Here is a 16,163-nt window from a genome sequence, read left to right as displayed (position 1 = left end):
AGTCTCAGGGCCCCCAAGGTGAACTCCGTCTTGAGTAACAGACTCACACTTTGTCATCTGGGCTCACAGCCTTCTGAGGTCCCTCGGCACGAGCCCCACCCATGAGAGATCCCACCAGGAATGACCCAGCCTCTGTCTGAGCATCAGCCACACGGGAAGGGCTCCCAGCCTCCCGCTTCCTGGCACAGACCTGCCACTCTGAGCCATTCCCATCTCTTCTTGGGTGGAGACGCACTCTCCCTCCGGAGAGCTCCCTCTGCAGACTCAGAAGAGATGTGTGTGAAGCAGCGGGCCTGGGAAGCTTTTCCTTCCCACTCTCTCCCCTGGGTCAAGGCTTGGCAAGGTGGCTCTGTGTGCGCCAGCCCTCCCTGGCTGGGATGGGCAGCCTCTTGCCTGCAGGCACTTCTGCAGAGCAGCGCTGTTTCCTCATACCTGAGCTGTGCACAGCAGCACCGACCACTCCCAGCTGAACCCACTATTTAAGGCCAGCACACCCCAGCTGGCTGTGAGTCACGGCACTAGGAGGGCAGCGGCAGCTCCACTCACCCCAGCACCCAGCGCCCTGCAGGAAGGGCCCCTTCCCCCGCCATGGCTTCCCTGGGGCAGGTCATCTTCTGGAGGTAGTGCTCTCTTCTCTATCTTTACAGGTGCAGGGAACCGGGGTGAGGTCTTGTGGGACTGCTGAAGACTGCTGGGCCATCCCATAAGTCCCCACTGTACCCTTATCTGATCCAGCATTGGGCTGGCATGAGCCTGGCCAGATAAGAGCTTAAGAGAATTGGATTTAGCATCACACCCCGGCCACTCAAAGCCCCCATTCAGGGTCAGATTGGTTTTCTGCCATGGAGGGTGGGCTGGCACCTAACAGCTCTAAACCAAGGAGTGTGGTGCCAGCTGGGACAGTAAGGCTCTTGTGGGGGTGCTAAGTAGGATGGCGTGGGGCTGCTTGATGGGGAGGGAGGGAATCTATGACTGACGATGGCTGGGGTGCAGGGGGACCCTCTATAAGCCCCCAGGATGGAGGAGGTGAGCATGCTTTGACTTTTCTGTGTGTGTGACTTCTCAGTACTGCTGAGTATCTCACACCAACACCCCTCCTCAACTCTGGCTCCAGGGTGGGGTCTCTAGTTTTCCTGGGGGCTCCTTGGAGAGGAGACCCCTGCTGCTGCTGCTGAGAAAACAAAACTTTGTGGAAGGCCAAAGTCAGCCCACCCTAGGGCCTGGGATGGGACAGGGGGAGGACGTAAAGAAACAGCAGCAAGGGGAGCCTGAGGCCCTGGGAACTGCGGTTGGGCAGGTCCATCAGCAGAGCCAAGAGGATGGAGGAGGGGGATTGACAGAATGAGCCCCGCTCCCCGGAGATGAAGGAAGCCCCAGCTCTTAGCTTCTGCTCCTCTCACAGAGCTCCCTTTAGTTGCTTGTTTATCCATCAGGCCGTTGCTTACCTTTCCAGAAGGAAAGGGATGGAAAGTGAAGGAAAAGTTTTCCTGAAACGGTTGGTGATTGACCTTTGGTCACAATTTGTGATGATGTTTAAGAAGACTGGTGGATGTTGGTCCTAGGGGTTGTTTGTGTCTTTTCCAGTGAAAGGAAAAGCAGAGAGAGAGGAAGGGTTAACCTCAGATTAACCTCAGATGAAGTTTCTGAAAGACTGAGAGAATGTTACTTCTTAGAGGCAGGCTAGAAAACTCTCTTCCTTAAAACAAAACATCAGCTCACGGGTGTCCTCCTGAAGCCGCCAGCCCTGAGTTAGGGGCTGGGGGCGCTCAGGGTGGCCGCATGGCTGTTGGGCCGCGTTCCCCTTCCTGTGTCTGCGAGGACACCCTGCTCCCTTCCATTTGGATTTTTCTGCCCAGTGAGGATGTCCCAAGAAGCACCTACGTCAGAGGACCTAGCGTTTTGCCAGCACCTTCTTTCTCTGTACCCTGGGCGAGGTGCCTCACAGTGGCTCCCTGTAATCCTCACCACAGCCTGTGAGGGTTCATGATCACCTCAGAGGGGTTAAGTCACGTTCTCAAGGCCACACAGCCTGAAGGGGCAGGGCAGCGTTGGAATCCACCCTACCCAACTCCGAAACCCAGTTCTGTCCCCAGTGTCACGCTTGACTCCACTCCCTCCCCAGTGCCCCCCTTCTCCCCCCCCCCCCCCGCCCCCCTCCTTGCTTCTGCTGAAACACTCCTCATGCAACAAGTGGGTCTGTTGTTCCGAGGAAGGATGTGTGGGCTTTCTAATAATACATTACAACCAGCCTGACTGGTTTTTCAGGAGGATTAGCAGGAGGTGGGTGTTCAAAATGCAGATCCCACCCTTCAGAGACCCACTGGAATCCACAGAGGCTCCTCTTGTTGACCCCAGCATGCCTTGGGAGTTCTTTGTGCTCTGCGGTTGCAGAAGCAGTGAGGAGCCAGGAGCGGAGCATGGCCAAATCTTTGTGCAAAGAGGCCGCTGGGAAGATGGTCGATGGCAGGCTGGGTGGGGAGCAGGGCTCTGGAGGGCTCTGCCCTAACAAGCCTCTTTCTTTGCCATAATTTCCTTAATTCATACTCACACCTTTACTGAGATTGGTGGTATGGGAGAGTTCATGAGAGGATCTGCCATCCTCTGTGGACCCCGTGGATTATTTCCTTAAATAATTACCAGAGAGCTTACTACCTTCAAAACTCCTCCTCAGGATGCAGGGGGATGGAATGCTGGTGTGCAGGCTCTACTGGGCCTGGCCTCCACGGTACATTTAGAAGCTCTGTGGTCAGAATTCTCTTCTCCCTTTCCCTTTACGGTCGTCAGTGGGAGCAGACTTCACCCAAGGAACATTTTGTTTCAGCTTTTTTAAAGTAAAGTATAATCCATGTACAATATTACATGTTACAGATGCACAGCATGGTGACTCACAATTTTTAAAGATCATATATGAGCTTTCCTGGTAGCTCAAATGGTAAAGACTCTGCCCACAGTGTGGGAGATCCCAGTTCAGACCCTGAGTCAGGAAGATTCCCAGGAGAAAAGAATGGCAACCCACTCCAATATTCTTGCCTGGAGAATCCCATGGACAGAGGAGCCTGGCAGGCTACAGTCCATGGGGTTGCAAAGAATCCGACATGACTGAGCGACTTATACACACACACACACTCATACTCAATTTATAGTTACTATAAAATATTGCATATATTCTCCGTGTGGTACAATATACTCTTGAGGTTTATTCATTTTGCACATAATAGTTTGCACCTCTTAGGATCCGACCCCTCTATTTCCCCTCCTCCGTACCCTCTCCCTATTGGTAACCACTAGTTTGTTCTCTAGATCTGTGAGTCTGACTCTTCGTTGTATTCACTAGTTCTTTGTATTTTTTAGATTCCACACATAAGTGGTATCATACAGTATTTGTTTTCCTCTGTCTGACTTATTTCACTTGGCATATTGTCCAGTAAGTCTACCCTTGTTCCTGCATATGGCAAAAGAGCCATTCTTTCTCATTGCTGAGTAGTGTTCCACTGTATCTCAGCACCACCTCTTCTTTATCCGTCCATCTATAGATGGACATTTCGGTTGTTTCCATGTCTTGGCTATTGCGAATACGAACACAGGGGTGCATGTATCTTTTTGAATTACAGTTTTGTCCAGATACGCCTAGGAGTGGGATTGCTCAATCATACAGCTACTTTATTTTTAGTTTCTTGAGGAACCTCCATACTGTTTCCCATGGTGATTTCACCAATTTGCATTTCCACCAACAATGTAGGAGGGTTCCCTTTTCTCCATGTCCTCTCTAGCACTTGTTATGTGTAGACTTATTAACAATGGCCATTCTGACCAGTGTGAAGTGGTTACCTCATTGTAGTTTTGATTTGCATTTCTCATAATTAGTGATTTTGAACATCTTTTTATGTGCCTATTGGCCATCAGTATATCTTCTTTGGAGAAATGTCTGTTTAGTTCCGCCTATTTTTCAATTGGGTTGTCTGTTTTTTTGATGTTGAATTGTATGAGGTGTTTATATATGTTAGATAGTAATCCCTTACCCATCATATCATTTGCAAATATTTTCTCCAGTTCAGTAGACTGTCTTTTAATTTTGCCGATGGTTTCCTTTGCTATGCAAAAGCTTTTAAATTTATTTAGGTCCCGTTTGTTTACTTTTGCTTTTATTTCCTTTGCTTTAGGACACAGATCTAAAAAAATATTGCTGTAATGTATTTCAAAAGCTGTTCTGCCTATATTTTCCTCTAGAAGTTGTATAGTATTTGGTCTTACATTTAGGTCTTTTAATTCATTTTAAGTTTATTTTTGTGTATGGTATTAGAGAATGTTCTAATTTCATTCTTTGACATGTAGCTTGTCCAGGTTTTCCAGCACCACTTATTGAAGAGATTGTCTTTTCTCCACTGTATATTCTTGGCTCTTTGTTGCAGATTAATTGACCATAAGTTCAACCCATGGCAGAGAAGGCAATGGCGCCCCACTCCAGTACTCTTGCCTGGAAAATCCCATGGACAGAGGAGCCTGGTGGGCTGCAATCCATGGGGTCGCACAGAGTCAGACACAACTGAAGCGACTTAGCAGCAGCAGCAGCAACCCATGGAGGTTCTCCCCTGGTGGCTCAACAGTATAAGAATCTGCCTGCAATGCAGGAGACATGTAGGAGTTCGGGTTAGATCTCTGGGTCAGGAAGATCCCCTGGAGTAGGAAATGTTAACCTGCTCCAGTATTTTTGCTTGGAAAATTCCATGGACAGAGGAGCCTTGTGAGCTACAGTCCAAGGGGTCACAAAGAGTCAGACACGATTAATCACGCATACGCTCCCCTTAGAAATCCATGGATGGAGAAGTAGTGATCCCTTCTCTAAAGGGTTTACATTCAGTTGACAGTATTATGAAAGCACCTACTATGTGCCAAGCACTGCATGAGGCACTAGGTCAAGGGCAGTTAAAACACTGTAAAGATTTTAGGTTAATGGGAAAGAAAGACTCCCAACAGACAATTACAACCTTCTGTTGATCAGCCATGAGACAATAGAGCAGAATGAAACTGGAGCACTTCCCTAACTTAAGAATTTGGAGACGGTTTCCTGAGCCGGGTGATGGCTGGGCTAAGTGTTGAGGATTGATTAGCATGATTCAGGTGGAGAAGGATGGGAAGGGCCCTCTAGGCAGAGGGGATAGAGCCAGACAGGATAGGATAGGATGATAGACTAAAGTTCATGAAGCGGTGTGAGGTGTTGGAAAGCTATAAACTACTCTGTATCATCAAAAGAGCCTGAGGTTTGAGGCAGGGAGTGCTGAGACGAGGATGGAGAGGCTGAGTCAGGTCATGCTGGGCCTTCATCTAGCAGACTCAGCTGGGAATTTGGTGTGGGTGATGAGGAGCCATCATGGGTCTCTAGCAGGGGAAACTTGGTGTTTTTCATCTTAGGCAGGTTATTCCAGAGGCAGCGTAGAGGATGAATATGAGGACAGATTGGTAGGGAAATAGGTAAGGAAGATAAAGACCTGAAATTGAGAATGGTAACTGAGGTCCAGAGAAAGGAAACCTAGTCAAGATACACGTAGGACTTCAAATTGGTGGTATTTGGTAAATGAATGAAGGATGGTACAGAATAGGAATGGATGAGAAGGTTGGAGCTTGGAATGACCCCCCATGTTCTTGGATTAGGTACAGTGAGGTGGGAAACAGAGACAAGAGATGAGAATTAGTTAACTTTGGCACGTGTAGAATTTAAGGTTCCCCTGGGAAACTTAGGTGGTGATGCTCAGTGGACAGTGGAAGCCTTGAAGCTGAAACTGGGAGAAGCCAGGGCAGGAGATGTCAGTGTGAGATTCAAAAGTGGGAGGCAGGGAGTAGTCACCTGGAATGTCTTCTAAAGAGATCCTGTAGAAGGATAGGAGCCAGGGGCTGGGCATGGGAAGCTGAAGAACACCCATGTTTAAGGGAGGGCAGAGGAAGATGAGTCAGAAAGATCTGGGAGCAAATGGTGGGAGAGGCAGGATAAAGACCAGGACTGAGGGTCTCGTGGATGTCAACAGAGCAGTTTCATGGAGCACCCAGGGCTGGTGGAGGTGTCACACAGGCCTGGTGCTGGTCGGAAGATCCAATCCAGACAAGAATATGGTCTAAGTAGCATTTAGCAGAACTCATGTGGCTTTGCACAGAAAATGAGGAGGACACACTGTCAAGTAGCTCCTGAGTCCAACTGAGACCAGAAAGAGGCAAGGATCCTTTGAGTCTGTTTTCGTGGGTGCATTGAGCATGAGCAGTGAATGGAGAAGATCAAACAGCTCTAGCATCTGATTGCTTTCCTTCCAGAAAGCAGAGACGCAAGCTGAAGTCCAAGTGAGGCCCAGTTAGCATGGGTTTCAAATTGTCCCTCTGCTCTCCTTCCCTCCTCTCTCCCATCCTTTCCTTCTCTTCTTCCCCCCGCCCTCTCTTCCTTCCTTCTCCCTAGAACCGTCATCTATCCCATTCTGTCTCTTCTATCTCAAGGAAGTTCTTTGAAGCATTTAAGATTGGGGAAAATCACCAGCCTCAATGGGATTGATGAAAACAAGTCAAAGGAAGGAGGACATGTCAGACATGTCTTTCTCCCAGAGGAAGGTGGACGAAACCGAGAATGAGGGAGGCTAGAACAAGGAGGCTCAGGGAACTTTGTTCCAAAAGCTTGGTTCCCCATTCCCCACAAGTTTTCAAGCTGGTGGCTGGCTCAGACATACCAGACTTTGATGGCCAGACAAAGTAGTGCTTGGCAACATAACAAGTTTGCCTACTGAGAAAATTTTACCAAGGCCTGGACTGGGGAGGATCTCACCACAGGCCATGATGACACTTGAAATCCATCAAGATATGAAGAGAGGGACCCAAGCTTCAGACCCTCTGAGCCTAAAAAACCTGAGACTTCAGGGCTCTGAGGGCCCATCCTCTTGAGTCAAATAGAGAGCTGGAAAAAGAGATGAACGGCACACTGAGGATTTAAACAGGAGGTGCCTGTGTTCCCCCCACACCAGATGTAGGTTTTCTCCCCATCTCCACCTGCGACCAGGCTCCCCCTTTCTTTCAGCATTCAGCTCAATGCCACAGCCACTGTGAAGCCTTCCTGGACTTTCTTGTTGCTGTTCAGTCACTCAGTCGTGTTCAGCTCTTTACAACCCCATGGACTGTAGCATGCCAGGCTTCCTGTCCTTCACCATCTTCCAGAGTTTGCTTTCCCAGGCCTTTCTAGTTGCAATGAATTGCTCCTTATATGTTCGTGGTCGGCCATGTTGATAAATGTCTGTTCCTGTGCCCATTTCCTTCCCTCTGTGGGGTTGGCTTCTCAAAGGCCTAGCCTTTGTCTTGTCTCTTGTTGTAGGGAGGCAGTCTAGCGCCACGGCTACCCCTCTAGGCTCTGGAATCACACTGCCTGAGTTCAAATCTGTGTGGCACCTTGAGTTCTGTGGGCCTCAATTTACCTACCTATGAAATGGGCTGATAATAGACCTAACTTCTAGAGTTGTGTGAATGACATGTGACAGTTCTGTGCCTGCACATCCTGAGAGCTATTGCTAGAGTCTTTATCTGCAAATCCCTCTAGAGTGCTGATACATGGCTATGACATATGCATTCTAGCATACTTTGGATAAGTTGCTACTGGGGTTTCTTAAAGACAGGTCACTCTAGCAACACTCTGGGAATATTCAGCTTCTTGTTTGGAAAAAAAAAGTCCACCTTACTTCTGTTATCTGTGAGTCTGAGACAACTCTTATGCAAACCTGAGGATGGCTAGGGTTTAGAATAACTCTCTGGCTCTGCCAGTATTAAGTATTAAGGTAGCTGAGGTGAGTCTGGAAGGTCCTTGTGTGTACAAGTTCAGTGTCTAAGTCTTCCCATGAGGCACTGCTCAGGGACTGAGCCACAGCCTTCATTGGGCCACTGGAGCTCCAGAGCTATGACCAAGCACCAGATAATGGTTAATTAACTAAATCACCCCATACTCCTAATTATCTCCATTTCAAAGATGCAAATGTTGAATTAAGATGAATGCACAATGTGCCCCTGGTCAGCCAATGGCAGAACCAACAAGTTCCTACCTGGACCTGTATACTGACTTTGATTAGAAAATTATCTTTGTAATCAGTTCTGCCTCATCTCCTGCCACTAGAAGCAGAACTCAGCTCATCACCCGCAAGACTCCTCAGAGACCAGAGACCACCAGGGCGCTAGAGTTCTCAACCAGCCGAGGAGGGTGCTGGGCCCAGAATAGCCTGGGGCCTGTGGTTTATCAGCCTGGGGTCTGTGTTCTTCCAGGTGGCTACTCTAGATGAGCGAGTGCAGGAGTAAGAAATGGTTGAAACTCGGTAAAAATTAGATCCTTTCAGAGCCTGAAAATTTAGAAAGTCAGTACACCCCCTCATTTTATTGCTGGGATAACAAAAATAAACTGGCAACTTGCCTTAAGGTTGTGCAGTTAAAAATGGGTAGAATGATGCTCTTTCAATGATTCCATATTGCCCCATGACCCTAGCTAAAAACTGTTAGATCCCAACTGACCACAATCTACCCAAACATCAAGGATCTAAGAGACCAAAGCTTCACCCATAATTACCTTTGATGTAGGAAGAAGTGGAAATAATGTTGGTGCTGGAGTTAGCCTCACCTGTGTTCATATTCCAGCTTTCCTCTAGGTGAGTGACCCCAAGTAAGTGACTTAACCTCTCTGTGTCTTCATTCCCTCAGAATATTGGAGTTAATAATCGTATCAACCTCAGTTGTTGTGAAGACTAAATGAGTTAATACATGAAAAGAGTTCAGAGCAGCACCTTGCTCATAGTTAGTAGACAGTGCTGTACGTGTTAGACACCCTTATTCAATGATCCCCTCTTACTGTTTTTACAGAATGACAAAGTGACTCAGAGGGAGGCAGAGAAATAACCAGTCCTAAAGTAGCAGCTCTGCCTAAGGGTCCTCTGTGTCCAGATTCTTCTGGGATTTCAGTGGACTTGAGACACCTTCTTCTCTATCCCTGCTCCGTGAGATTCGGGAAAGCGCTTGGCTGCCGGGGGTGGGCACTCTGGCTCCACAGTCAGTGTGCTATCTTGGCAGGGGCAGGCTGCTGCAGGTAAGAAAGCCAGGTCATATTTCTCCTTAGGCTGGCTTTCCACAGTCCCCAGCCCTCTGCCTGGAGTGTTTCAGATTTACTATCACATCACTTTCAAATGTATTCCTGCCACTCCCAGCACAGCAGTAATGGGAGCAAGGGCCGGCAGTTTCCTCTCTTTCTCCGCAGATTTAGAATGAGAAATTCCATAGAAGAAAAAGCATGAAAGATTGGGGAAACAGAGCATCCGTAAAGTGCTGGGGCATTGAATTGTCTCTTTTTGCCTCCTGTCTTGGCTCTTCATCGCGTTCTCCTCGCTCCTCACCTCCCAAAAGGCCATTCCATACCTCTCTCCTCCCCTCAGGTCTCCTGCAAGCCTCCTCCACCCGCCCTCCATCCCCAGTCTCAGATGATGATCTTGCTTTATCGTTTACCAGGAAAATGGGGCCCATCAGACTTCTGACTCCTCCACCTTTTCTCTTCTCCAGCTGCCTGCCGCACTCATCCGCACCCTTTCTCTCTTCCTCCCCTGCTGGTACCAGAGGATGAGCCCAGCTCCAGGCAAAGGGCGAGGCCGCTGCTGCCTGGGTCTGTTTCCTCTCTCTTCGTCTGGCCAGCACCTCACTTCTCCTCTGCTCCTGCAGCACCCATGTCAGCATGCCGCCTGCACATCAGTGTTTCTAGCTTAAAAGTCCTGAGAGTCAGCCCTATGACCTTTCCAGCTCCCATCCCCTCTCTTTTCCCTTCACAGAAAACTTGTTGAAAGATGCTCAAAGTTAGTGATCTTATGATTTGCAGGTGTTATAGAGGCAGCGTCAGGGGGCGGCTCCCAGACTGGACCCTGGCCCGGGAGGCTGGGATGCAATCCCAGCTCCACCACTTTCCAGCTGTGTGGCCCTGGGCAGCTTCTCTATCCTTTATGGGCATGAGGTGCTCACTTGTAAAATGGGCATGACGTTAGAATCTACACTGTAAGATTGTGAGAAATTTCTGAGTTGATGCCTGTAAAGCACTTGGCAGAGAGTGTAAACCATGGGTTCTACTACTGTTCTCTCCTCAACTTACTCCATTGGGGTTTTGTCCCCACTGTGCTGAGACATTGCTACTGTCAATGTCTCTAGTGACCTCCACATTGCCAAATCTAATGTCAGCCTCTCTGATCTGATCTTGTCTTCACATCAGTATTCAACACACAATGTCTCACGACCTCCTTCTTGAAATACTTTGTTCTGTGCTTTCCACGACGCTACCCTCTCCCTCTCCCCCAGAGACACTGGTCCCACCTCCTAGGGTTGTCCTCTGCCTCTCTATGCCTGGCCTGGTGGTAGCTGCTCTCCTTTGCTGCCCACACAACTCAAAACCACCACACTCTGCCTCCAGGGAACCCACCTCTGGAATGAGGAGAAAGCCTTTCACTCACTTTATGCATTTTATGATTGACTGTACTCTTTGCCAAAAAGCCTTGGGGTTCAGGAACAGAATATAAAATTGTGGGGACAATTACCCTTTAGAACTTCAGGGTCAGGATAAAGTCCTACGAGATGAGGGAAGGTTAAGCTGTGTACTACCAAGTGCCCTGTGGGAGGGAGCTTTCAGACCCCGGAGGAGCCTGGACTGGAAGCCTTGAAGCCTGGGGTTAGGTTTCCAGACAGGTCCTGGTGGGAAGCCCCATGGCAGGATAGATGTGAAAGAGGAATTATTTCAGTCAAGAAGTTGACCTGTCCAAGGAAGCAGCATCCTATCCTCTTCCTCTGTCTCCACTCTTTTTGATGAGGATCCAAGTCTTGGTGACTCTCTTCACAGCTAAGAGAGAAGTCAGTTGATGAGAAAGCTGTGATGTTACCCTGATGGCTGTAGGTCAGGGGGTCTTTGTCCAAAGACCTTAACATATGGTCATGGCAACTCAGCAAGAGCTATCCAAGTCTGAAGCCCCTGCCACAGCCACCTTTGACGTGGCCCCGCTTTGTGGACACTCCCCTGTGGAGGGGCTCCTCCTCCTGGCAATTACCCATACCATATCCTCCAGGATGGCATCCAGGGGGTGCTGGGGGTGGGCTTGCATATGGCTTCTTGCCTAGAGTCGGAGTGGGACGGGGAGAGGAAGCAGGACTTCCGAATGTCCCTTACTTAGAAGTGTTCCCTGCCAAGCCCTGGGGATGCCCCGAAAGTCTCTCCCACAGGCCTGAAGACCTGAACAGAGGAGCTCCTTGGCACCGACAGCTGCTTGTGTGCATGCTCAGTCCCTCAGCTGTGTCTGACTCTTTGTGACCCTATAGGCTATACATAGCCTGCCAGGCTCCTCTGTCCACAGGATTTCTCAGGCAAGAATACTGGAGCACGTTACCCATTTCCTTCTCCAGAGGCTTTTCCTGATCCAGGGATCGAATCCATGTCTCCTGCAGCACAGGTAAATTCTTTACCACTGAGCTGTGGGGAAAGCCCTCAGCAACAACCTTACCCTCTCACCAACAAGTAGCTGAGGGGGTGTTAGGGCAGCATCCTAAGCAAGGCTAGAAAGACATTGTCCCATGGACACAGCTCAAGAATGAGAGCTAGGTTCTCAGTTAGTCCACAAAATCCACGCACTCCATGCTGTAGCAATAACTGTGTGCTTGTGGTAGGAATGTTCTCGGCTGTTTTCCTTTCTCACTATAAATGGACCATATTTCTGACACCTGGAGATTCAACAGGGTTTTGAGGCCCTGCTGAGAAAGCTCATCATCATTTATAAAGAGTATTGCTAATAGGATTCTGTCAAACACAATTTAAATGCAGATGGTAGAAAATAGCCATTGGGTATTAGAATGCTTGTAGACTTGGGGATCTGCGCGGGCGGGCTGATTCTTGGTCTGGATGCAGAGGCAGAAGGGCTGTTGAGGTGAATGATGGAGCCAATGGAACATGACTGACTACAGTTCTGGCCGGAAGGTCCTCTCCTTGATACCACCTTCCCATCTGGAAAGAATGGAGAGGGGGTGTGTTGGGACTTTCTCAGAAGACATTCTGGTGTTGGCTCAAAGCCTAAGGAGTAACTGGTATAATTTTTGTTTGGGTTGTTGTTTTTTTTTTTTTTTTCTGTGAAACAGTAGAATAACATTGAGGAATTTTTTTAAAAAAGGAAACAAAAGATCATCCATAGTCCTATCACTATAAATGACTATTTTCTTTTTTTGTTCTTGCCCTTTGTAAGCCCAACAGTAAATCATTTTTACATAGTAATACAGTGTGTACCCTTTCATATTCTACTTCTTCCATTGAGCCTTTATGTATTAAAGCTAAATGTTTTAAAGCACTTTTACAGGTAAAAAAAAATATCCTTATACCTTAATACAGCAGCGGTTGTGACTCTATACAATAATGGGCACTTCTGCATGTTTATTGGGTTGGGAAGTGCCATCTGGGCCACCTTCCCAGAAACTCAACCCCAAGGCCTGACGGGATTCCCACATCTGCTTGCTTCCCATTCTGCTCAATCCATTATCCTGTTACACGTGAGCATATTGGGGTCCAAGCAACATGCACCATTCAAGCACCTAACACTCTCTATATTAAGCACTTAAAACAGTGGCTCCCAAAGGGAGTTCTGAGGACAATGATATTGCAGAAATTTCCCCACAAGAGTTCTGTAGTCAAACAAGATCGAAAGTGCTGAATACTCTTAGGTCGGGCTACATGCAATTGCCAGTGTTCAGTTGTTCTTGACCTCTGAAAGAGGGATTTCAAATAGTTCAGCCTAATACACACACACACCCATACTCCTCTGGGACACTCACCATGCACATTAGCATATTAAGAGCTATAGAGGGATCTCCCTGGTGGTCCAGTGGTTACGAATCCCTTCTTCCACTGCAGGAGGCCCAGGTGTCTGCCATGCTGCCAAAAAAATAAAAACGCAAGTAACAACCAACAATAAGAGCTTTTGAAAAGTCCTATAAAGAAATCTATTTGCTTGTGATTGACTTAACATAATCCTTTTAAAAATAATACTTATTAATATACACCAGGACATGCTTTGGGAAACTAGGGCCTGGAGTAATTGCAAAAGAATACAAACATGTACATAAATGAGGAAGCCCAGGGCAGCAGGGAGGGCTGAGCAAATAAACGCTCAGGGGGGAAAGAGCAGGTGGGCATCTTCCTTCCTGGGACTGCCCACCCATCTTTGAGACCCCAAATCATCACATTTTCAGCCCTCCTCCTTCTACAGTGATTCTTCCTGAGTGACCTCTACTTTTTTTCTCCCTCATAAACATGTAGGGAGGATTCATGAAGTGACAGCAACGGCTCACCCCATATTCTTCAGATGACAGATACTAAATAAACACGGGAATTATTTTGACAGCTCTCTCATTATAATAATTAGTTCATCTTTTTAGGATGTTATTATCATCCCAGTTCATAAGTGATCATTTAATTTGCTTACAACTAGGAGGTGAGTTAAGCTGATCTGTCTGCAGGAAGGAGGCTCTGACCTGGCTACGGTCCCCGGGGGGGAGTGCCTCACACGTGCTCTATAAAGAACGTGGGCATGTGGCCAGCTCTGACTATCTTGTTCTCCAGGCACCAGAGCCAAATGTCCAAGACAGAGACTGGAATTGTCGGCTGGGGTAGATCCAAGTGGCAGACGATGGCTTAGCCAGGACTTAGTCCTCAGGGTCTCTAATCCCTATATGTCCCCCACTGTCCCACTGTCTGGAATTCTTCCCAGGAGAGAGCCTCTAATAGACCTGTCCATCATTCACACACTACCACTGGACATCAGTGTGACTGACTTGGGGAGCGATGGCATTTTGGTCCCTCTGGTCATCTAGTAGAATGTTACATGTGGATAGGAATTATCTGATACTCCAGGGACGTGGAAGGTGAGAGTTGAAAGGTAGGGTGTCACTTCCCTGTGAGAGCCCACAGTTTATTTAAAGTTCTTAATTGTAGCACAGAGATTTATTTTTTTAATATTTATTTATTGGGCTGTGCTGGGTCTTAGTGGCAGCACATGGGATCTTTGATCATCTCTGTAGCATGTGAGATCATTTGGGACCTAGTTCCCTGACCAGGGACTGAACCTGGGCCCCCTGCGTTGGGAGCAAGGAATCTTAGCCACTGGACCACCAAGGAAGTCCCCATGGTGGCATTTAAAAGACATTAAGTGGGACCCTAAGAGTTTTGTAAAGGCACTGCCCAGAGGGAGCATACTTACAGAGGAAATTATTGGCCTCTCAAGGGCATTGCTACAGACATGCAATTACCAAGAAAGGATAGAACAAGGTTATTTGATTTCTCATGATGTGAGTGAAAGCAAAGCCTTTAACTTCAGCTGACTGAAACAGCGAACACAGATAAGCTTTGAATGGGCCACACCATCTTTCAGATCCTCACGTCTCATTTGTCATCTATCTGTCAAAGTCAAATAATCTTTATAATGTCTGCTGTGAGAGCTCTGAGAGCAGAGGAAAACAGAAGGGGCGGAGTGTTGCTGTTTTTCTTCAGCTGTACAGTAGATGGGAAAAGATGGACTTAGAACCAGTGGAGCCTGACTTGACCTTCTTTTCCAAATGTATCCTGTGTGGTCCTGTGCCAGTCACTTCATTTTTATTAAGGACAATAAATGGGCTTCCCAGAACCACCTTGAGGATCAAAGGTGATAAGATACAAAAGATGGTCTCACAGTGACATGGAAGGCAACACACAGCTCTCTCGCGTTACCTGACACGTCTACGTCTTTCATCGAGAAACTGCCTTGCTCATTGGAGGAAGATAACCTTTTTAGAAAAACCAAGACCCATACACCTTTAAAAAATTTTTATTTATTTATGTTTCGGTTGTGCTGTGTGTTTGTTGCCACGTGGGCTTGTCTCTGGCTGTGGCAAGCAGGGGCTGCTCTCTAGCTGCGGGCTTCTCACTGCAGCGGCCCCTCTTACCGAGGAGCACAGGCTCTAGGGCCCGCGAGCTTCAAGAGGCTCTTTCAGTTCAGTTCAGTTCAGTCACTCAGTCGTGTCTCACTCTTTGCAATCCCGTGAATCTCACCACGCCGGGCCTCCCTGTCCATCACCAACTCCCAGAGTTCATTCAGACTCACGTCCATCGAGTCAGTGATGCTATCCAGCCATCTCATCCTCTGTCGTCCCCTTCTCCTCTGCCCCCAATCCCTCCCAGCATCAGAGTCTTTTCCAGTGAATCAACTCTTTGCATGAGGTGGCCAAAGTACTGGAGTTTGAGCTTTAGCATCATTCCTTCCAAAGAAATCCCAGGGCTGATCTCCTTCAGAATGGACTGGTTGGATCTCCTTGCAGTCCAAGGGACTCTCAAGAGTCTTCTCCAACACCACAGTTCAAAAGCATCAATTCTTCAGCACTCAGCTTTCTTCACAGTCCAACTCTCACATCCATACATGAAAAAACCATAGCCTTGACTAGACAGACCTTAGTCAGCAAAGTAGTCTCTGCTTTTCAATATGCTGTCTAGGTTGGTCATAACTTTCCTTCCAAGGAGTAAGCGTCTTTTAATTTCATGGCTGCAATCACCATCTGCAGTGATTTTGGAGCCCAAAAAATGAAGTCTGACACTGTTTCCACTGTTTAGTTCTTCGCTTTCTGCCATAAGGGTGGTGTCATCTGCATATCTGAGGTTATTGATATTTCTCCTGGCAATCTTGATTCCAGCTTGTGCTTCAAAGAAGCACAAGAAAGCAAGAAAGATCAAAACTTAAAAAAAAAGATAAATCTGGCTATTTTCTCCTTTTCTAGGTTGACATTTCTCATAGACAAAGTTCTAGATTAATGAAATGCTCAACTTTTATAGGTTCAGCAAATAAGCATTTTCATTAAGAGTGATCCCAACATACTCCATTCATTCTTATCAACATGTTATCTGTTTGTAAATGCTAATTACCTGAGGCAGAAAATGTGGGGCCTGTGAGATAATCTGTTTAATACATGTAAGGGATTCAGTGAAGCACAGGATGGTGGCTTTCATCAGCATTTCCCAAAGGTATCCAAATGTGAAGGAAATGCTGTTTACTGGGACTCCTGGTGCTATTCACCTGGGTCCCCCAAACTGAATCTGGTCTCTATCACCTCATCTTATAAATCACCTACTGAGC

General features: G+C 47.5%; 1 protein-coding gene across 3 annotated transcripts in view; it reads left to right on the top strand.

Annotated features, from left to right (window-relative positions):
* The first annotated feature begins 505 nt into the window (after positions 1-505).
* The window catches only part of VTCN1 (V-set domain containing T cell activation inhibitor 1), an 86,834-nt gene continuing 71,176 nt past the window's right edge, over positions 506-16,163 (top strand). For all 3 annotated transcript variants that reach the window (XR_003590460.2, XM_042253113.1, XM_012179414.5), the window contains exon 1: positions 506-620. Coding sequence is in view for 2 of the 3 variants with exons in the window: in XM_042253113.1 (XP_042109047.1) it covers positions 589-620 (32 nt within the window). In the remaining variant the exon portion in view is untranslated. The remainder of the gene's footprint in view (positions 621-16,163) is intronic.

Source organism: Ovis aries, chromosome 1 (genome assembly GCF_016772045.2).
Source record: "Ovis aries strain OAR_USU_Benz2616 breed Rambouillet chromosome 1, ARS-UI_Ramb_v3.0, whole genome shotgun sequence".
Classification (NCBI taxonomy): Eukaryota; Metazoa; Chordata; class Mammalia; order Artiodactyla; family Bovidae; genus Ovis; species Ovis aries.
Note: the sequence above shows the minus strand (reverse complement) of the source record. Positions and strands in the feature narration are given on the sequence as shown.